Source organism: Nelumbo lutea, chromosome 6 (assembly GCF_056320005.1).
Source record: "Nelumbo lutea isolate HS-2025 chromosome 6, American lotus-T2T, whole genome shotgun sequence".
In the NCBI taxonomy this organism is placed as follows: domain Eukaryota; kingdom Viridiplantae; phylum Streptophyta; class Magnoliopsida; order Proteales; family Nelumbonaceae; genus Nelumbo; species Nelumbo lutea.
Window position 1 is genome coordinate 5447523 of NC_142689.1, and position 23164 is coordinate 5470686.

The 23164-nt window shown below is 38.9% G+C and overlaps 1 protein-coding gene and 1 long non-coding RNA gene across 2 annotated transcripts; both read left to right on the forward strand.

Moving 5' to 3' along the window:
- The first annotated feature begins 2171 nt into the window (after positions 1-2171).
- LOC148846999 (putative phospholipase A2 homolog 1) lies at positions 2172-9140 on the forward strand. Its single transcript, XM_088952461.1, has 4 exons — positions 2172-2571; positions 2671-2710; positions 2820-2939; positions 8766-9140. The coding sequence occupies exons 1-4, from the start codon at positions 2485-2487 to the stop codon at positions 8942-8944; spliced, it is 426 nt and encodes a 141-aa protein (XP_088808587.1). The 5' UTR covers positions 2172-2484; the 3' UTR covers positions 8945-9140.
- A 2322-nt stretch (positions 9141-11462) lies between these two features.
- Positions 11463-19010, forward strand: LOC148847000 (uncharacterized). Its single transcript, XR_016101408.1, has 3 exons — positions 11463-11602; positions 11694-11752; positions 18877-19010. It is a non-coding gene; the product is annotated as an uncharacterized LOC148847000 (long non-coding RNA).
- Positions 19011-23164: the final 4154 nt, after the last annotated feature.

Genomic DNA, 23164 nt, shown 5'->3' on the forward strand with positions numbered 1-23164 from the left:
CGGGTGGATAATTGAACTGAATCTCGAGTTATTTTTGGCGGGAGAGTGAGATTGATACTGTTCTCCGAGATGGGTTTGCTTCGTTATGTTTACTTTCTTCTTTTCTTCTTTTGTAAGTAGAAAGCGGAAAAGAGGGGGGGGGGTCTTTGCAGGTTGTTTGGGAGCTTACAGAGTGTTTGAAAGCCTGTTTCGATTAAAGTTTTTTTTTTAATTTTTTTTATTTGGTGGTTTGGAATGTAAAGTTTAACTTCAAATTTGTAATTCCCAATTTAAAATGTTCTCCCTTTTTTTTTTTCAAATCTTGTTGCCTTACGGTGTTCTTAGTTTTAAATTCATAAGTTCACCCCAAAAAAAGTCTAAGCTCATAAGCTCCAAATTTGTTAAATGCGTCTTTTTTTAAGAGCCCATATGGTGGAGAACCAAATAGAAGGAAAAAGGTTTTGTTGATAAGATTGTGGTTGCTTGAAATTCCACAGTGGTGTTCTGTGCTGTGGAGGTGACTGTAGCTTTTGCAAGACTCACAAGATCATCGCCACAGCCTAATATCAGTGCAGGTCTAATGAACTTCTCCCATTTCTCAAGGCCCGCAGTGTTTATTAGGGCTAATCTCCAAAACCTTGGTGCTGTGGCCAGTCCAGGCTTATCAAGTATAGATAACTTTAGAAGTAATTAATGGCAAGACCTCTGCAGCCGGGAGTAGCAATCCTGTAGAATCCATCTGATAGAATCTACTAGTGGCTCAAGAAATGGCTTCTACAACCAACGGGCTTCTGTACCAGTTGAAGTTGAACCAAAACCATCTATATCTAAGCCTCCCAAGGAACTCTGCTGATCGAGCATTCCGAAGTTGTTTGCCGAGAAGAAGTCTATAGGAGAAAAAGATCCCCAGATCGAGTTATTGACCATACCTCAAGTTTTGCAGCAAGTACTCCGTAGGAAAACAGGTGGTGAAAGAGCTGTGGAGCCTGCGGTTGCATCTTCCTCCGTATGCTCGTCAACAGTGGTGGGGGAGCTTCAGATGATCCAAAAAATACATTGAAGAAACTGCAACGGACGTCCGAGAACTGGTCCATAGTCTTCGACATCTTTAAACGAGTTTTGTTTGAAGTTTTCACTTTTAATCAAGTGCCAAACAGTTTTCTTTTAAAAATTTAAAAAGGAATGATGGGAAAAATAATCTTTCTAATCATTCCCTTAACAAACACTAGTGATAAAGATTTAGGACTCATTTGGTGTGTCCTTTTGAGATGATCTTGGTAATTTTGACAATCAAAAGATACATTGAGCTTTTGCATAAAAATTTGACCGGCCCAAACTAGTTTGGCAGTATCAGATATTTTCATGCGTCTTTTTATATGAGAATAAACACATGAAAGATGCAAAAAATTTCATTTGGATCTTTCCGAAATCAGCCCAAAGTGGGCTTTTCATCTTTTTCGACACTCCGGCTTTTGGCGACTATATTTTCTGTGAACCAAATGGGAATAGATTGAAATTTGGTATTCCCAGCTTGTAAACAATTAAAAGACTACGTAGAAAGATGCATCAAACGGGCCCTTAGTCAATTGTAAAACAATAAGGATAGTTTTAAGATAACACTGAAACAATGGAGTATAGTTAGTTAATTTTCTAAACGTTAATGGTAATTTAATAAAATTGTCTTATTTTAAGGGAAAATTCTTGATCGATACCTTGTACTTTGGCTTGAATGACAATTTGGTCCCCAAACTTTAAAATACAACAATTCAATATCCGAACTTTCAAAATGTGACAATCAAGTACCTAAGCTTTTAAAATATGACAATCTAATACTTGTCGTTAGCCATTCTATTAATTAGCCATTAAGTGATATTTGAAAATTAAAAAATGCCTTAAGAATGCCATCTAATTCTCTTTATCAACCATCTAAATATTTACAAAAAACTGAATTATCCCAAATCTTAACCTCTTTTATTTTAAAAAATTGGTGACTATTTAGAAAAACCTAAAATTTGGAAATATTCATTTTATTGTTAATGGATGGTTGATAAAGAAAATTACATAGTATTCTTAACATATTTTTGACTTTTGAGATATCACTTAATGACTAATTAACGGATTAATTAACGGTCAATACTCAATTGTCACATTTTGAAATCGCATTTTAAAATTTAAGAAGCAAATTGCCACTCGAGCCAAATTTGAGTACTGATCGGAAATTTAAGAACCATCCGGTAATCACAATTCACAACTCTCAGACTCGGACTCAGAAGTCACGTAATACCCCTTGACCTCGCAAGTGGCCAATGTTTCTGTTTCTTTTCCAAATTCCAATCCCTCCTCTCTTAGCCGTTTGTAAACATAAGTTCGTCTTCTTCCCATCCATTTCGTCTTGATTCGAATCGTCTAGGAATTAAGTCTTACTTATTTCAAACCTCCAAACACACGGAGGAGGCTCCTTCAGTCGACCAGCTCCCAACTCAAGCTCCGAGAAGGGAATAAGGAATGCTGCATCGAAACCTCATTAATAGGGCACGTTTCATCGTGGTATTCTCCTGTGTCCTCGTCGTCGTAGAGTGCTCAAACCCTCAGGTTTAATTCGATTCAAATCCCTAAAGCTTTCCTGCTTTCTACTTCCGATATCCAACTGCGAAAGCTCTAATCTTTCGTCTCTTTTGGGCTGAGTGGCAGGTCAAATGTAGCAAAACTTGCGTAGCAGACAACTGTAACTGTAAACCCTTCTTCTCGTTTGATTTTAGGTTTCTTTCTAAAGTTTTGATTTCACCATTAGTGAAAGGTTTCGATCTTTATTTTTTATTTCTTTTTGTATTGAATTTTAGCTGTCGGAATTCGATACGGGAAGTTCTGTGGAGTAGGGTGGACGGGTTGTCCTGGAGAAAAGCCGTGCGACGATCTCGATGCGTGCTGTAAGACTCACGATGAATGCGTCGAGAAGAAAGGTAACAAAAAAACAAAGAGGAAATTAATTTCTATTTAATTCATTTTATGTTTTGTTCAGAGAAATTGACGTCTTATCTTTTGCATTTTGCATTTTTCATTTTTGTACTTCTAGCTACATTCTGCCTGGTTCAGTTTCTCCTGCTTGCATGACCTCTTGGACATTGAACATTTGATTTCAATATGAAACTGGGCCAATCTCGATGGCTACAGAATTAGCCTGAGTAAGCGGATCAGCAATATTAAGAAATGCGTACCCCAATACTGTGCAAGGGTGTATTCAAAGTATGCCATGCTGAATCACTCTATCTACCAGTACCAGTCATCTCACACAACACTGCCATTTCAATCATAATGTACATAATGCCTTTCTTCCCTTTCTTGTTTCTTGTTGATGTAGAACCTTGTATTAGATGCTTTATCTTAGGAAGCTTCTGGCTCAGCAAGCCCATAAAACTCACTAGGACAAATGGTAGCACTAAACTAGATAAATAAAAAATGTGGCAATACCCAAGAAAGATCAGGAACCTAAGTGCTATTGCATGGAAGAAGGAAGTCAGTAAGGGGTTTAGGAGATCTAGCTGGTCCAAAAGTTGAAATTGTCACCATCATCTCCAAGCCATGTTATGACCTCGATGATTATCTTTTCATTCTGTTATTTTTCACAAGTCCACGAAACATTATTACCTTACGTTGCATTAAGAGGTCTGAAATATTAGGCTTTGATTATACTGGAGAAAAGAAGAGGGTTTTACAAAGATTTCATGTATATTTTATCAAGCTTTTCTACTGAAGTTTCTCATCCTTTTTGACAACTTCAGTGATTTGCTTTTTCATGATAAACAAAGTTGGTATACGGTTGTAGGCTAATGCTAATCCTATGATCTGTACCTCTACAAGGTGGAGGCAAATGTATTCTAAACCATGTTGTTTGAACTCTTTGCCGAGTTCTTCACCAAGTAAGCTATTTTTGGGTTAAGATTTGTTAAATTAGAAAAGTGTTGTAATAGTTAATATGGATATGATAAAACAAGGAGATTCTTACTGTGGATGTGCATTAAAAAAACTGTTGATATGCATGTAGAAAACATATTCTTTCATATATGGATTTCTTAAAGGGGAATCATATAAGCTAAATGTTAAGGCTGGGCACCATCCAGAAGGAGTTTATTCACCTGGCTATGGTTTATGGTTTTCCACTTGAGCAGAAGAGATAGGCAAGGGGCCTGCTATAATGTTTGCACACCGCCAGAAAAAGGAGATCGATTAAGGAGTTACTTAGAAGAGAAAGACCCGATGTTGTGATGTTGCAGGAGACAAAATTAGCTGAACTGGATAGAAGGTGGGTCAGGGAGATCTGGAAAATAAGAGGGGTAAGATGGTGCTCAGCTTCGTTGTGGGGAGCCTTGGGGGGAATAGTAACCTTGTGGAGGGAGGACTTCGGAGAACCAGTAGAGGAGCTAATAGGAAACTTCACTGTATCCCTAAAATTCAGAATGGTGGAAGATGGATTTACTTGGGTGCTAACAAATGTGTATGGTCCAAATAATCACAGAGAGAGGAATGAGTTCTGGGAGGAGTTTCATGGGATTCAAGGTTTGTGGGAAGGTCCTTGGTGTTTGGGGGGTGATTTTAATGCAATAAGATTCACAAATGAGTCATAATCCTAGGCAAACCATTACAACTAGTATGAGGAAGTTCAATGACTTCATAAATTCCTGTGAGTTACGAGAGCTTCCTCTACTACAGGCTACCTACACTTGGTCCAACTTCTAAGAAAACCCAATCTGCTCAAAGCTTGACAGATTCCTATTTTATGAGGGTTGGGAGAGCCACTAGAGAGGTTTGGTGGCTAAGGCCCTACCTAGGATAACCTCTGATCACTACCTTATAGAAGTAGGACAAGAACCTCTTGGTAATGGACCTAGACCATTCAGGTTTGAAAATTTGTGGCTGCACACCCGGACTTCTTGCCTAAGGTTAAGGAATGGTGGAGTGAAGAGTTGAGAGAAGTGAGATGGGATGGGGTTAGATTCCACAAAAAATTAAAAAGGTTGAATGGAATAAGATTCAATTTGGAAGAGTGGAGGAGGTAAAAGCTAGATTATTGGTTCAGATTGAGGAGTTAGATGCAAAAGAATCCCAAGGGATGATGGATGAGCAAGTGGATCAAGGAAGGGATGAGAATACCAAATTTTTTTATGATTTAGCTAATGTGAGGAGGAAAATTTTGATACTAAAGCTTGAGGTTGATGGTGTGGAGATAACCTCTCAAGAGGAGATTGCCAGTAGGATTGTGGATCACTTCAAATCCATCTTTTAGAGACCCTTAGAGAATTAATTAATAGTAGGGTAGGAAAATTGGCCAACTTTGAACCAAACAGGTAAGGGATGGCTAGAAAGAATGATTGAGGAAGAGGAAATTAAACAAGCTGTTTTTTCTATGGATAAGGCTAAGGCATCAGGTCTTGACGGATTTACAATGGCATTTTATCAGGACTGTTGGGATATAGTCAAAGAAGACTTAATTGGAGTATTTAGAGAATTTGAGGATAAAAATTTTGTGAGTCCTGGAATCAATGCCATCTTTATAGCCTTAATTCCCAAAAAGAATGATGCCAGACACCCCAAAGATTTTTGGCCAGTTAGCCTAGTGACAAACATCTATAAGATTCTAGCAAAAGTGCTCTCTAGGAGGATCAAAGTAGTTCTCCCCTCTCTCGTTAACCAAGCACAAGGAACTTTTATACATGATAGACAAATTACAGATCAGATCCTTATTGCAAATGAGAGTGTGGAAGAGATAAGGAGATCGAACATGAAAGGATTTATTTGCAAACTGGGCTTGGAGAAAGCCTATGACTTAGTGGATTGGAATTTCCTACTGGAGATGTCGAGAAGACATGATTTGGGGATAAATGGTGTAATTGGATAAGAGGATGCTTAAACTATTGTCGTTATTCAGTGTTGGTGAATGGGGTGGTTAAGGACTTTTTTCCAGCCAATAGAGGCTTAAGACAAGGGGATCCACTCTCCCCTTTCCTCTTTACACTTGTTGCTGATGTCTTTAGTAGGATGATCTCCAAAGCAGATGAGGAGGGCCAAATAAAGGGATGGAGAATAGGGAGCAGAGGCATACCAGTAACTCAACTTCAGTTTGCTGATTATATTGTTATTTTCTGTGAAGGGATTGAGTTGAGCAAAGTGGAGAACCTTAAGATTTTAATAAGTATTTTTGAGAGGGTCTCCAACTTGAAGGTAAATTTTGATAAAAGTTGTGTGGCTTGAGTAAACTTGGAGAATAGGGAGATTGAATCCATTGCAGAATGCTTAGTTTGCAATATTTCTTCTTGGCCTTTGACATACTTAGGGCTACCCTTAGGAGCCAACCCTAAAGAAAGTAGTTTATGGGCCCCTATTGTGGAGAAATTTGATAAGTGATTGGCGGCTTGGAAAAAGAATTACATTTCAATAGGGGGTAGGTTGACTTTAATTAAGGCTACATTTGCCAACCTTCAACCTACTTTCTTTCTATGTTCAGGATTCCTCCAAGGGAGGCTAAGAAACTGGAGAAGAGAATGAGGGACTTTCTATGGGAACCAAGCGAGGTGAAAAAGGATCACTTGATCAGATGGGAGATAGTTAACAAACCAAAGGAAGAAGGTGGCTTAGGGATAGGGAACATAGTGGTGAAGAATGTAGCCCTTCTTGGGAAGTGGCTATGGAGATGGCCCTGAGAGAGAGAGAGAGAGAGAGAGAGAGAGAGAGATTATGGGATGAGGTGGTGGCAAGCATTCATGGTTGTGCAGGAAATGGTTGGGATTCCGGGATATCTCGCTGAGCTACCCTTGCTACACCTTGGAAGGCTACATGGTATTCTCCCTCGCTTCCTCAGATTCATCAGGTATGATGCTTGTTCTGGTAATGCTATTCTGTTCTGGGAGGATATTTGGGTGGGTACTCAACCCCTCAAAGATTGTTTCCCCTTGCTCTATTCCATTTTCCTTCACAAACATGAGCCAATTGCAACTTTTCTCCCGAGCCCGTTAAACCCCTTTTCTTTAAACTGGGACTTTGGATTTCGTAGAGGGTTAAGGGATGGTGAGTCAAATTGTGTTATTGAGCTAATTCATTTACTAGAATCCGTTTGCTTGGACCCCACTTCTTCTGATCAAAGGGTTTGGACTCCTCTCCCAAAAGGTACTTTTACTTGCTATTGTTTTCTAAAATCCCTCAGTTCTAACCCCTTTTCCTAAGGATTCCTTGTCAAAGATGTCTGGGTGCGACATATTCCCCCCAAAATTGTTGTATTTTGTTGAGAAGTCTTCTATGGGAAGATCAATACTTTGGAAAACTTACAGAAAAAGAGACCCTCGCTTTGTCTTTCCCCAAATTGGTGTTCCTTGTGTAAGGTCGAGAATGAGGACTGTGTCCATTTGATGATCTCCTGCTCCTTTGCTACAACTATATGGAGGTGGAGCCTTTGTTTATTTGGAGGTAGGTGGTCTTTGCCTTCTAATTTAAGCTTGTTATTCAACCCATCTGTCTTTATTTGGAGCCTTTGTTTATTTGTTCATGTGGAAATGTGTTAGGGCAGCCACTCTGTGGACTCTTTGGGAGGAAAGGAATGCAAAAATTTTCTTAGAGAAGGAAAGAGGGTTAGATGAAATGAAGGATTTTATCCTAACAAGAGCAATCTATTGGCTGAAAACTGTGGATATCTTTGATGACTTCTCCTATGATGATTTGTGGAGAAATTGGCTAGTAATAGCTAATACTTCAACAAAGAATGATAGAATTCTGTCAGAATGGATTCCACCTTTGGAAGGTGTCATCAAGCTGAACTTTGATGGAAGTAGCCAAGGCAACCCCGGGCCTTCAGGTATAGGGGGTATCCTGAGAAATAAGGACAACAACATAATTTCCCTATTCTCAGGACCGGTGGGAGTGGGGGATTCCACAAGGGCAGAAATCCTTGCTGCAGTACAAGGAATTCAGATCGCCAACCAGCTTGGGGTGGGGCATCTCCTAGTTGAAGGGGACTCTCAGGTGGTAACCAGGTGGCTCCTAAACTTGGATACCACCATTTGGGGCTACAAAGATCTCATCAAAAAAGTAAAGTGGTTAACCAGTAATATGAGAGTTGAGGTGAAATGGGTTAGTAGGTCTGCTAATTCTTTGGCTGATGTTTTAGCCAAACAGGGGGTTTCTAGGGAAGATCCTTTTTGTGCTTCTATGTAAGTTGTTATTAATTTGGAAATCTGTACTTAACTAGCCCGGAGAGGTTGCAACTTGTACCTTTCCTTGAGGACTTTGTACTATTGTCTATTGCTGTTTTATAAAATCATTTCAATTATCAAAAAAAAAAATGTTTGCACACCCCCAACACACATGCCAACAACCAAGAAAAAGGGCTTAGTAGGAAGTTGTCTTACCAAGACGGTCACACCTTTTCCTTTAATTTAATGATATTTAGTTATGGTTGCATATGTTACAAGTCTAAGAAAACAAAATAGGTGCAGAGAGAAGACCCGTATTGACTGGAAAATTTCTTGTGACAAATGGAGAAATAAGCTCTCACATTAGTAGCTTCTTATCAGTGTCTCCAGATTAATGACCATGAAAATCATAAATGACAAAGAAATATGACAAAGAAATATCACATTTTTCCTTTAAACAGGCAATCAACAATTCTTCGGTTACACCGTTAATGTTTTTCTTTTTCCCAAATTTAAATGCCTTTCTCGAACTTAAACAGTATTATGTATAAAGTAAATTCCTTTTCCTATACCAAGTGAAGTTGATTATTCTGATATGGGGTTTGCCAGGTCTGATGAGTGTGAAATGCCATGAGAAGTTCAAGAGTTGCATAAAAAGAGTACAGAAATCTGGGAAGATTGGCTTTTCTCGACAGTGCCCTTATGAAATTGCTATGCCTACAATGATCCAAGGGATGGATATGGCTATCTTATTCAGTCAGTTTGGTAATCAAAAGCTTGAATTGTAACCTGGTAATATAAAGGTCGAGGCAGATAATGCTACCTGTTTCTGATGCTTCGTCAGTTGCATTCTTTCTATTCTTTCACATCATTAATGATGGCAATGATTGAGAAATATATTCATGGTGTCATCCATGATCTGATTGTGCCAAACCATTGATTTATAGTGAAGTGACAGTTTACTTTTTGAGGCTTTTTTTATCATTGTTTTTGTTTTTTTGCTATGAAAATGTCCACGGCATCACCTAGCATCATCAACCATATGGGGCCGGCTACATGAATCCTCTTTCACTATTCCGTTCTATTTGATGCCACATCCATTGTTAAATTGTTGGTGCTTAAATCATTTTACTTCTATCCATTTCTGTTTTGGTCTACCTCTAGCCCTTCTTAGATCCTTTAACTTGCAAAAATCACTTCTTATGGGTGCTGTTGATGTTAATAAGAAATTCTTTGATACATTAACCTGCCATATTTTTTTCTCCATCTTCATGCTGTCCAATGTGAGGGGTGCACCTATAAAGTGGGCAATGGTAGATTGCTTCTCACCTAGGAAACATGCCTGACAAGTTATACAACTGATCCAAACTACAGGCATAATGTATGTGCCTTGACTAGGTCCTAGGCGCAGCACTTTCAAGAGGCGCACCCTGATGCGCTTGATGTGCCTTGTGCCTCAGCCCAGGTGTGTGCCTTTTGAAAATTTGATGCTCCGAGAACCCCCTATATGGTAATGTTATTCATTCATTCATCCTAATAAAATATCTTCTTAAAAAGTAATTAAAATTATAAAATCACTATTTTTTTGTGTGAGAACTAAGAATTTAAGACCTTAACATGGACTTGTTTGGGCTTGCCTTGAGGGCGTGGCACAAAGGCGGCTCGTAGAATCAGGAATGTAATATGTTTTACATCACATTAGCTACTTGAAGTAATGCAATTGAGGAAAAAAAGAGATTATGGGTTTTACATGCTTGAAAATGTTTTATATGTTTGATTTTATTTTTTAATTCTCATTTGAATATGCTTTACATGTTATGTTTATGTATTTTACTTTTAGATGATAGGTTTTTTAAAACATTTATTTTTTAAGTTTATATTCTCCATTAATATTATGTTTATATATATATATATTGAAAATTTTGGCCTTTTTTTTTTTAATTTTTGACCTCTGCACCTTTTTGTGCCTTGCGCTTTTAAAACACTGGAATGAAGTCAAGCTTGTTTCATTTCTGATTGCATTCTTCCTTTTATAGTTATTATTGAGGTTTTATACAAGTGACATCTTATTATATCCATTCATTCAGAACAACATTTTGTATAACATGTACAAGGGCCATTTCCTAATGTTGGTCCTAGCTCTCTTGGATCTGATTTCAGTTATATGGGTGGAATGTATGCAAACCTAACCTAGCTTTCATTTCCTAATGTTGGTCCTGGCTATCCATTCATTCACCTAGAGGTTTCACTTTTTACCATTCCACCAAGCAATGGCCCTTCTTTTGGATAACATGTTTTCTTCTTAAAAAATAACATTTCCCTATGTTCTATTATGTTCCTCATGCATTGTTTTTTTTCCTTTTTGGGACAACTTCTTAAGAAGAGGAATTGAGAGAAAAAACTCATACAACATCAACAATGGACTAGTAGGCCTCTCATGGGTGATCTCTCCCAGGAAATTGGAATAGTCAATAAGAATCTAGAATAAAAGGGAGAACATGCTGCTTAGCTACTCATGAACTAAGGGGGGGTGTACAATTTTATTGGAACTAACATTTGAATTCAGATCTGTCATGACCTACGTTATAAACTTTGCTGTCCCCTCATTTGATTTCCCCATTTGTCCCAAGCTTATGTTATTGTTTATTACGTGTGAATACTAATGAAGGCAAAACTCATGTCCATAGCAGTGTTTTAAACGGCGTGGGAGGTGTATGCTTGGAGGCGCCCCCAAAATGCTTTGAGGCATATGTCAGAGGCACTGATACCTCTAAGGCATACACCTTATACGTCTTTTTCATGAGGCGTGTTAGAAGCATACACCTCATGCACATTTCATATAAAAAGACAGAAAAGAAGAAAAAATGGAAAGGAAAAGAAAGGGAAGACTTACGCCTTAAGGGGGTTTACGCCTCTTACGTTCTGAACCATGCCTCACGCACGCCTCTAGGTAGTTTAGAAAGGAGTACAAATGCAAATATGTAGAGTGCAAAACCTTGTATTTTATATTGTTTTGCATATATTGGTACTCTACATGTTTGTATTCATACTCCTTCCAAACTGAGCCTCAATTGTAAACTTATTTAGGGGGTGTTCGATAACATGGTTCTGTCATGTTTCAGCCTGCTCTGGAACGAGCCATGGCAAAACATGTTCGTTTGGGGGTGTGGCTTGTTCTAAAACGAGCTATGCTTGGTTCTGGAACGGAAAACCCCTTGTCATTCCAGTTATGCCATAATGTTGTGTTCTGGGACGAGCCACACCTCTTTGTTCTAAAACGAGCGATGCTTCTCTCACTGTGATTCTGTGCTTCTCTCACACCAGCATATGCCGAAACGTCTCTTCTTCTCATTGCCTTTGTTCTCTCACACCAGCATATGTTGAAATGGCTTCTTCTCATTGCCATTGTTTTCCATTGAAGAAATCCTCTTCCTGCTGGCTTTCAGGTAAGCTATTTTTTCTTTGTTTTCTTCCAAATCTATGGATGGAAAGAGACTCATCCACTGCTCTTCTCATCTACGATTTCTTGTAGTTCAGTAGTAAAGATTTATTGTTGCTTCTCCACTTCCACCGAAGAAACTCTTAACTGTGTTCTGGTATGTAAATCTTCTATTCTTTTTTTTTTATTATTTTTATATACTTTCTCGTATGTTTTTCCCATCCATTGCTTTTTCTGGGGTTTCTAGTAGATCTGCATTTTTGGGCTTCCATATGTGTTTGAGAATGATCTACATTTGCATTAATCACTACTTGCATCAAATGGTTGTGTCCAGCTGATGATCATATGCCCTTCCCTCATCAATTCCATATACATACGTACTTGCTCTGCTATAAAATAATGAGTCTAGTTTATATACATGTATTTTAACTTGCTTTTGATTTTTAACTGGAGAGGAAGAGATGAATAACGATACAATAGTAACACTAGCCAAAGCATATCATTATTTATATATACATGTATTTTTATCCACTGCAGAGTAGAAAGTCGAGTAGTCCAGCAAATTACAGGAAACAAGTAGAAACAAGCAACAACAAATTAATTACAAAGTAGAAAAAAGAATGAAGGTGAAGACAAACAAAAGCTAGGTCTATCTTAATAGATACAATGATGCATATGGATTTTGTGGAATCAATCATGTTGGTGATTGGTGATGAGAGGATGAAGGAATTAGGATTGGTACATTATTTTATGATTTGGCAATGTAAGACATGAAAAGATTAACATTTTAAAAAAGTTATTAGAGCTTCCCATGTAAGCCTATCATAGTCCAGTTTAGGATTTGGCTTGGATTAATGGGGCATCTAAATGCTAATCATGATTTCAAAATAAAATCACGAGCCTCTTGAAACTTTAATTCTTGATTGAGAATCCAAACAAGAAAGAGAGGAATCCAAAACCAATAAAAAATGAGAAATGAAAACTGCTCTGTGGTTTAGATGGTCTGAAGCAAGTTTACCTGGTGGTGGTTGGGTTCCAGTACGTTTACTTGGTGGAAGTTTTGAGTGTCAAAATAATTGAGTATTTTTGGCTTGACAAGTTGTGTATTTTAGGATTTTAGCTTATATTACATCTTGTCTTCTCTTCTTGTGTATGTTCTATTACCAGTAAGTCTATAATACCAGATACCTTTTTTACATGGCAATGTACCCATGTTGGACATGATACAATAATAGATACTGCATGAACACTTTATTGTATACTTAGTAGTGTTACCCATTTTAAATATGTAAAATTGTATTTTTTTTAATCATACTATACAACTTATGAAAAAATCATACTATACAAATATGACCTGGAAAGATGTACGAATTAAAAAATGAACTAAGCTTCAAAAACTAGATAAAAAAGCACTGTATAACATATTAAACAGGATACCTGTACCCATATCCATGTTAAGGAAATCTATAATCTAATCGGTGGAAAGGAAGGAAGCTAAGATTGAGGGGAAGGCTCCTGTTTAATATGTTAAGGAAATTACCTCACTACTGGAAGGCAGTTCATGTAGTGATGTGGGGCATATGGGAAGAATGATATAGAGTAATTTTTGAAAGTTAAAGTTCATCCTTGGCTGATCTGAAAAGACATATCCTTTCTTTGTTAAACTCCTTGGTGCTTTTAGATAAAATGTTCTCTGGAATCAGCTACAGTGCTATGGACAAAAGTCTTAAAGTCCTCCCCCTTAATTCTTTAGCCCTCTCTCTCCTTAAGTCCTTATCCCCTAGACCTCCCACTGTTTTCATTTTGCAGTTTGGTGGAACTCTGAGAAACTCTAGGGATGCTAAGGCTGGAAGGGGGGGGGGGTATCTTGAGACTTGAGAGCTGATGAATTTCTGATCTGGGCTTTTAATAGTGCTGTCACTGCTAGGGAAATTGGTTTCCATGGAGAATGGCATTTTCCTTGTGTTTGACATGCAGGAAACATCTTGTAGAAATGTTTATTTCACAACTTGCTCCTCTTTCTAGAAAATAATTTCCTTCACTCTAAATATCATATCATTTCCCTAGCTGAGGTTTTAAGGGGGTGGAGTGGAGGTGAGGGTGAAAGACTAGGCTCATTCTGAACCCCAACTTGAAGCCTTCTACATCTAGACATCCAGTGCCTTGCTCTAAGCAAGGCATGTACTTTTTGAATTGCGTGTACTTTTGTTCAGCATAGTTATGTCTATTACTACTTGTTAGACAGTTTTGTATGCCCTTAGCTTCAATCCATTTTGATGTACTTTTGACATTTAGTGTAAATAAATAAAATACATGTTTGATTCATGTTGTTTGGTATAGTTTTGTGTAAGACCCTAAAACTGGACACTTATAGAAATTTGTGTTAATTTTAAATGTTCACAACCATTGGATAAGTCTAAGGAGATTTATCCTGCCAAGGCTGATACTGGTGTGCGCCACCAAGTGTTGGGATGGCTTGTTTCGGTCATCAGGGTAAGACCCAAGGCACATGCAGTATGGGATTATTTGAACCCTTGAACCGGACTAGATTTCCAGTATTGCCCTAGACCTTGGAGACAGATGGGCAAAACTGGAAAGTTACACCTGACCCCTAGACTCGATTATGACACATCACTAGGTGTCGGATCGGGCTGTCTTTGATGTGTCAATCAGTGAGATCCTTAGTGGGGGTCAAAACCTGGACATGTTGGGGCAGTCTGAGAATTCATCTGAGTGAGTGATCATAGTGATAGGATCAGCTCCTTTGTCGGACAATGGTAATGATCGAGAATGCACTCTCTCTGATGGAAACCAAACTGCCGGCAGTTGATTTCAATCGTTGGAATTTTGTTTTGCAAATATATATATATGTATATGTACGGTTTCAAAAGATTTGCAAAAGGTTTTAATTCCCGGGATCCATGTGAGTAGAGAGTGTGACACTGTTCCTTGCAACCGAGGGAGAGGTCTTCTCTTGTCGGGCAGTGCTTGATCATTAAGGGCTGAGAGGTTAAGTGTAAGACCATTTAGGATAATACCTGATGGGCTAATCTTGCACCTGCCCACAGTCTTTGGGTTTTTATAAGATGGCTTGGCCCAAGGACCACTTAATGTAAGTGTTGGGCCCATAGGGTCCATGTGATGGGCTCAAGGGGGTCACTGAGTTTTTCAGTGAATTCGGCTGGGCCTTGTAATAAAGGCTGGGCCGAACCCATGTGGCTGGTGTGTAGATCAATGCTTGGGTCCCACGCCATACAAAGAAGCCCAATTGGGCAGCAGATTGGAAACTAATTGAACACTGAACACTTGATAGGCCAAAAGCCCATTTCGAACTGGGCTGATATGATCACCTGTTCATGGGGTGAATCTGAGATTAATGTTAGTAAAAGGATTGGGTTTTTAACCTTATCCACACTAAGAGACCAAATTCAAAGTAGATTTGAATCTAGTAACCTCCTGATAAGACCAGGAGTCAGCTAACTTAATCTGCAGATAGGATTAAGATTATCCCCTATCCAAATACTGATTTGGATTGGGATAACTCACAAAAAAAATTAGGAGTTTTCTTAATCAAGAAGAAATAGGAGAAACCCTAACAAAAATATCAGATTTCAAACTAGGGTTTGTATGCAAGAGAGATACCTCCTGCGAATTGAGATTTGATCTCTCACAGACTCCAGAGAGAAGAGACATAGTTCAGTCCTCTTCGTCCCTAGATTTCTCCTTCTCCAGCAGCCGCCATTCCCTGTTGAAAGATTGGATCTTTGTAGAAATAGGAAGTCAAGAAATCAGTTCTTGACAACAGTCTTGCAAGAAAGACAAAAAAGATTCGGTGTTCAAGGTTTCCAGAGGATTCTTGCGAAGAATCCAGTGTAGGACGCACCCTGTTGGTTCTGTTCCATCCACAGCTGTGTCATCTTCAGCAGGAGCGGATCTTGGTTTCTTCTTTGGGCGTGAACACTAACTTTGGGAGATATTGTTTCTCCGGATCAGGTATAATCCTTCTTGTTTCCTTTTTGGTTCAGATCTGGTTTGATTATGGTTCAAGTAGAATCCTTGAATATTGTATTCTAAATTTAGGGAATATGATTCCCAGTTGGAAGAAAGTAGGAAAATTTTTGAAATTCGCCCACCCATTCCGCACCCTTCATGGCGTCCATTAGATGGATCCTACCATTCTTTCACTGCTTACATGGGCTAAGGTCCAACTTGGATCAAATTAAATTTCATTTTTTTTATCAGCAACACAAAAAAGATTCATTTTATTAAATTAAAGGAATTTGTACAACAAGAAGTTGTGTGTAGACAAAAAGTCCACAGAAACCCCACCAAGTACAATACAGACCAAGCTAACCCAACAAATAGATTCTTAAGAATTAAGATATAGACAAGCCCCTCAGTACCCAAAAGAACTCCCACTAGCTATAAAATTGCCCAGAACATAGGTTGCCTTTGAACTCCTTGCTTAGCTAGACCATCAGCTATGCTATTAGCTGATCTCCTAATCCATTTGATGTGAATTTCCATATCTTTAGGAGCCTGCTTAAAATGCCTGAATTCATTTCTTAATCTCCAAATTGCTCCTTCCTCATTTTTCGGCCAGTTTACAACAACTTTTGAGTCCTCTTCAATAATCAGCCTGTTAATCCCCAGCTCTTTAGCTTTCTTAACACCAAATACTATTGCCTTCAGTTCTGAACTCACTACGTCACCATGCTGGACAGGGGTTGAGAACATGGCGATTATGTTTCCATTCTCCTCCCTTATTACCCCACCAATTCTCGATGGGCTAGGGTTTCTCAAACAGCTACCATCAAAGTTTAGTTTCTTCCACCCAACATCCGGAGGAGACCAAATTTCAGTTACAATAGGTCTTCTAGAGGCAATGTTTGCAATTGTTCCCCATGATCTGAAGAAGTCTTTCATCTTAAAATCTGGAAATATTTTCAAAGTTTTCACCCAATGTGCCACCCTTATAGCTATCACTTCAATCACAGCTTCTCTACCTCTTTCCTTATCATCAAATATCCTCAGATTTCTTTCCTCCTAGATTGTCCAAGCCACTGCTGCTCTAGTGTACCTTCCCATCACTTTGCCTCTTCTTTTAGAGCACCTGAATATGTTGGAGCTGAAAAGGTCTTCCAAATTAGCAGGGGGATTCCAGCTGCAGCCAAACGGAGAGGAAAATCACTCCCAAATAAAGTTGGCAAAAGGACAGGAAATAAAGAGGTGAAAAGCAGTTTCACCATTCAGCTTACATAAGGAGCACCTGCTTGGGGACAAGCACCACTTTGGTATTTTTCTCTGAAGCAAGTCACAGGTATTTATGGAACCATGGTAAACTTCTCAACAGAAAGCACTAACTTTAGGGGGGGATAGGCCAAGACCAGATCTCCTTAACAAGGAAAGAAGGATAGGAGGAGGTGGCAATAAGAGAGTTCAAGAAGGATTTGCAAGAAAAGGAACCTAACTGATTGAGGGCCCAGACTCTGGAGTTTGATGCATTCTCCCCCAAAACTATTGAATGAACAGATCAACCAAGGTAGAAACACTAGAAATTTCAGACTCTCTTAGTTTTCGAGTAAAACCCAAGTTCCAAGTCAAGCTTGAAGAGGAAGAGGAAGAGCTGATAAATTCACTAATAGGTTTATCTTTGAGTCTGGAAAGAGCAAAGAGGGAATGGAAGACCTCTGATAAGGGGGAGTCCCCAAACCAGATGTCCTCCCAGAATCTGATACTCTGACCCAAAGCCAAATCATACCTTATATGGGGAAGAAACAAAGGAAGAATGTCATGGATGGTCTTCCAGGGTGCAACCAAGGTATCTCTCTGCAAACAGCCCGAATCCCAACCATTGCTTGATTGCCCATGGATACTTAAGATAACTTTAGTCCACAATTTCTCATTTTCTTTGGGAAACCTCCAAAGCCATTTACTCAACAGAGCCACATTCTTCAATTTTACATTTCCAATTCCCAAACCCCCTTCACCTTTCAACTTCTTCACCTTCTCCTACCTGATCAAATGATCTTTTTTCCCTTCCCCAGGCTCCAAAAATTCCCTCATAATTTTCTCAATTCTTCTTATCACAGTTTGGGGCATTCTAAAAACCGACATGTAGTAAACTGGTAGATTTGCCAAGGTGGATTTGATCAATGCGATTCTCCCTCCCAAAGAAATATAATTCCTCTTCTAAATTGCCAATCTTTTTTCATACCTTTCTACTACTAGGTTCCAAAAACTGATTGAATGAGGGTTTCCACCAAAGGGCAGCCCAAGATAACACAGGCCAATCTCCCATCTCACAACCCAACAATGCAGCCAAATTTCTGAGCTCATTCTCTTCCAGGTTTATGCCTGCCACTAGACTCTTTGACCAGTTGATTCTCAAGTTGGAAATCCTCTCAAACATTCACAACTAATTTAAGGTTTTCCACATCTTCACTACTATCCCATGCACAGAAAATCAGGGTATCATCTGTGAATTACAGATGTTTGACCAATACTCTCTCTCTCCCAACTAACCAACCTTTGATCAGTTGCATAGAGTTAGCTTTTGAAATTAGATTGCTCAAGACCTCAGCTACCAACATAAATAGAAATGGAGAGAGTGTATTTCCCTGTATAAGGCCTCTTTTCCCTTCTATGAAATCAATTGCAATTCCATTCACTAGAATAGAATAGTGACTTGTTTGCATGCATCCTTTGATCCACTTACACCATAAATCCCCGAAACCACACCTTCTCATTATAGGTCTAAAGTCTCCTGGCTGTGTGGTACCCTACTTTTTTGGGATCAAAGCTAAGAAAGTTGAATTCATCCCTTGGCTGATTGCTCCCCTTTAGACCTGTTCATGGGCCGGGCCGGGCTAGGGCCGGCTTTCACTTGTCACTAATGAAAATATACTAGGCCTAAGCCCGAGCCCGACCTAATATTAAACTTAAAATGAGTTATGTGATTATGCCCATTTGAATAAACTTTTTTATTTAATAATGTAAAATTGTGTTTTAAAATATAAAAGAAAGGGAAAAAATACCATCTTGTAGGCCCAATGTTCATTTAAATAGAAAAAAAAATACTATCTGAATTTTTAATTCTAATTTGAATAGGAAAATTTGTTTTTTTTTTTTTTCAATTAGGTCGGGCTTCGGTCCTCCATTACTAGAGAAGAAATCGAATTCTTCCTTTTTCTGCCATTTGCTAAAGCATGAAAGAACTTTGTATTGCCATCAAGTTCAAATTAATTCTCATTAACATCTTTAGTCTGTTCCAATTTGCAGGAGACAAACATAAGGAGAGAGTAATGTTGCAAACTCAAACAAATTCCATTTAGGCTTTCCAAGAGAAAAGCAAGTCAGCTAGAGATTTGGGAAAGCACCGCCTGACATTTAACAGGGAGCAGAAATGGATGAACAGCAAATGAGCAACCTTACAATGAACAAATAAGTGATCCACAGATTCATCTTCCTCACTGCACATCACACATCTTATGGAGGGCAGCACCAGACCCCTCCTACTCAGCTGCTCCTTAGAAAGGCATTTACCATGAACTGCTGTCCAGATTAAGAAGGTGACTTTAGTAGGAATGTGAGGGAGCCAAGTCTCTTTCCATAGAAAAGCCTGACATGAACCAGCACTCAGCTTCAAATAAAAGGACTTCACCAAGAAAATCACATCCCTAGCCCACTTCCAAATTCTGGAATCTTGCTGATTTGGATTCAGTTAATAATCCTGAATTAGTTGGAGCAGCTCTAGCAGATCTGAGACTTCCCAGTCATTGAGATGCCTCCTAAACTTTGGACACCAGTATCCTGAATTTCCATGCCACTCAAACTGATCTGCCACCATCGCATCCCTATCTTCTGCTATAAAGAATAGTGAAGGGAAAGTCTCCATTGCACCAAGTGTCTCGCCAGAACCTAATCCTGTTGCCATCCCCTAATTTTTGCCTTACCCCTTGGACAAAATGAGGACAAACCTTCTCAATTACTTTCCAAACTAAGCAGCCAGCAGAAGTGGGTGCAGGCCCAGGATCCCATCCATAGTTTCTAGTTCCAAACTTTTCCACAATTAGCTGCCTCCAGAGAGCTCAGGGATTAGAATTGAGGAGCCAAAGCCATCTACCTATGAGAGCAGTATTCACCTGCCTGAAGCTTCTCACTCCTAAACCCCCTTCTGAAACAGGTTTGCAAATGATTTCCCACTTAACCTGGTGAATCTTCTGCTCACCATCCTTCCCACACCAGAGGAAATTCCTTTCTAATTTTTCCAGCCAGCCTTTCAGCCACCTGTGCTGGGATTGGAAACAATGATAAAAAGTGAATAGGCAGATTAGCCAGAACACTTTTCAACAGAGTAATCTTAGCTCCCTTGGACAAATACCTGGACTCCCAACCCCCTAACTTCTTCTCTAGTCTTTCAATCACCGGGTCCCAAATGGACTTGGAGTGACATTTTGCTCCAACTGGAAGGCCCAGGAACCTAAAAGGGAGCTTTCCCACTTTACAACCGAGCGACACAGCAAGTTCCTGGATGTTGTTGACCTCCCCAACTGAGAAAATTTCACTTTTCTGGAAATTCACCCGTAGCCCTGAAATCACCTCAAACCACACCAGAATCATCCGAAGATTACTTAACTGCTTCTTTTCTGCCTGAACAAAGAATAGAGTATCATCTGCATACCGCAATAAAGGGACCTTTGTCCTGTTCCTTCCTCTGCCACTCTAAAACCTTCCAAACAGCCTTCAGCCGCAGCTGTTTTGGTCACTCTAGATAGTGCCTCCACCACACAAATAAACAGCATGGGAGAAAGAGGATCTCCCTGTCGAAGACCCCTTGAACTTCTAAAAAAGCCAGAAGATGACCCATTCACAATGATATAAAATTTAGCAATAGATATGCACATTCTGACCCAATTCTTCCATTTCTGGCCAAAGTTCATTTTCTGCAACACCGAGTCGAGAAACCTCCAGTTTACATGATCATATGCCTTTTCTAAATCAATTTTGCATACCACCCCATTACTGCCACTCCTTAACTTCGAGTCTACCAGCTCATTAGCAACTAGAACACCTTCTAATAATAGTCGATCAGGCACGAATGCCCCCTGCACACCTGAAATGGTCTCGGGAAGTACCTTCCTCATTCTATTAGCAAGGGTTTTCGCCATAATTTTGTAGAAACCTCCTAGGCTCCTACCAAACTTATGGGTCTATAATCAGAGAGACGAATAGGGTTCTGAACCTTTGGAATCAAAGTTATAAACGTAACATTTAAGCTACACTCCAAGGAGGCTCTGTCATGGAATTCTGACAAAGCCTTCATCACATCTAGCTTCAGGAAACTCCAACATTTCTTGAAGAACAGCATTGTGAAACCATCATGTCCAGGGGTCTTCTCTCCCTCTAGGCTTGCGATAACCCCCCAAACTCCCTCTTCAAAGAAAGGTTACTCTAAGTCATCTATATGAATATTGGAAATGGCTTCAAAAAGGCTCCCATTCAAACCTGGACGGACTGGCCACACTTATATAAATTCTTGAAGAATTTCACCACCTCCTTAATAGAGGCTTCATCCTCAATAAGCCTGTCCCCCACCTGCAGCTTCTTCAAAGTATTTTCCCTTCTTCGGCAATTTGCAACTGCGTGGAAATACTTTGTATTCCTGTCCCCCGTCTTCAGCCAAGAGATTTTAGCCCGTTGTCTCCATTTAATCTCTTCCTGGTAAGCTACTTTATCAAAACACATTTTGGCCTCATTTCTAGCTACCTTCTCTTCTTCAGATAGGTTCACAAGCTCCTCTTTTCTATCCAGCTCTTCAACGGTGCTTAACAACTCTCCTTTCTTTAATTCTACTGCCTTAAAACTGTTTTTCTTCCAGTCTAGGATTTTCCCTTCCAACAGCTGTAGCTTCTTAGCTAGGATATGATCATATGAGATCCTGAACCTTCTACCTAAAGGACTGCCACCAATCCTTCAACATTGCTTCAAAACTAGCCTCCTGAAACCAAAGATGTTTAAACCGAAACAGACCCGGCTTCCTCCTCAGGCCCTCCCTCCTAAGAAGAATAGGCCTCTGATCAGACACAGGCCTTGGCAGGGCTTCCTGAAACAGGTTAGGAAACCTTTCTTCCCACTCTGTTGACACCAGAAATCTGTCAAACTGAACTAAAGTAGGATCACCCTGGTTATTAGTCCAGGTAAACTTGCTCCAGACAACGGCAAGTCCACTAGACCATGCCTGTGAACAAACTCACCAAAAGATCTCATCCCCGTAGTCCTTCTCACACCTCTATTTTTCTCGTGTGGAAATCTGATAATATTAAAATCTCCGCCTATATACACCAGGGAATATTATCTCTACTCCTTAATCCTGCCCAACTCCTAGAAGAGGTGTCAACTGGACAGATTTGGTCCAACCCGATCCAGTCCAATGTGAGTCCACTTATAAATGGACTGGACCCAATCCAGTCCAAATCCAATACAAACCGAATCCAATCCAATCCATTAAAATGTAAATGGATTGGACTGGATCCAATCCAAACGGAATGAAATATCAAAAATTATATAAAAGCACTTTTAGCGTTGAGAAATCACTTTTGTAAAAGTACTTTGATAAAAATATTTTCATAAAAGTGCTTTTACAAAAGTACTTTATTGAAAGTACTTCAGACAAGTGCTTTTGTAAAAGCACTTTTCGAAAAGTACTTCCATGGACTTTTATAAAAGTACTTTTGTAGAAGTGTTTATATAAAAGTACTTTTGTAGAAGTGTTTTTGTAAAAGTACTTTCATAAAAGTACTTTTTATAAAAAAACTTTCGTAAAAGTACTTTCGTTAAAATACTTTTTATAAAAGTATTTTCGTAAGTGCTTTCATAAAAGTGCTTTTGTAAGAGTTATTTCATAAAAGTGATGTTCTAAAAGTGCTTCCATAAAAGTGCTTTCGTAAAAGTGCTTTTATAAAAGTATTTCTATAAAAGTGCTTTTGTAAAAGTACTTCCGTAAGTTTTTTGTAAAAGTGATTTCATAAAAGTGCTTTCGTGTAAAGGTACTTTTATAAAAGTGCTTTCATAAAGCTTTTATTAAAGTGGTTTTGTAAAAGTGCTTTTATAAAACTACTACAAAAGTGCTTTCATAAAAGTACTTTGTAAAAGTATTTTTATAAAAGTGTTTTCATAAAAATACCTTTAATAAAATTACTTTTATAAAAGTGCTTTTATCAAAATGTTTTCATAAAAGTGCTTTCGTAAAAGTACTTTCATAAAAGTGATTTTATTTTGTTTTCAGTTTTGGTTGATTTCAAATTGGACAAGGATTTGGCCTTATGATTGGATTATTGGAAATTTGGTTTAGGTCCAATTCAAACCAATAAGAATACAGACCAATTTATTTTGGATTGGCTCAATCCAATAATTATAATGGACCGTCCAAATCCGATTTGATAAGGCTTGGATCCAAACCAAAACCGGTCAATTGACACTCCTAGGCCAGCCTTTCGGAGTCATCATTAGGATCATAAACCCCTATTCTTATCCCCTTGAAATATCCCGCCCCTACAACTTCAATGGA

What these genes read in the sequence shown, in the direction of transcription:
- LOC148846999 (XM_088952461.1), top strand. Translation starts at nt 2,485, where the DNA reads ATGCTGCATCGAAACCTCATTAATAGGGCACGTTTCATCGTGGTATTC. An exon ending in TAGAGTGCTCAAACCCTCAG is followed by an intron (nt 2,572 to 2,670) that starts GTTTAATTCGAT and finishes GCTGAGTGGCAG; the next exon opens with GTCAAATGTAGCAAAACTTG. An exon ending in TGAATGCGTCGAGAAGAAAG is followed by an intron (nt 2,940 to 8,765) that starts GTAACAAAAAAA and finishes GGGGTTTGCCAG; the next exon opens with GTCTGATGAGTGTGAAATGC.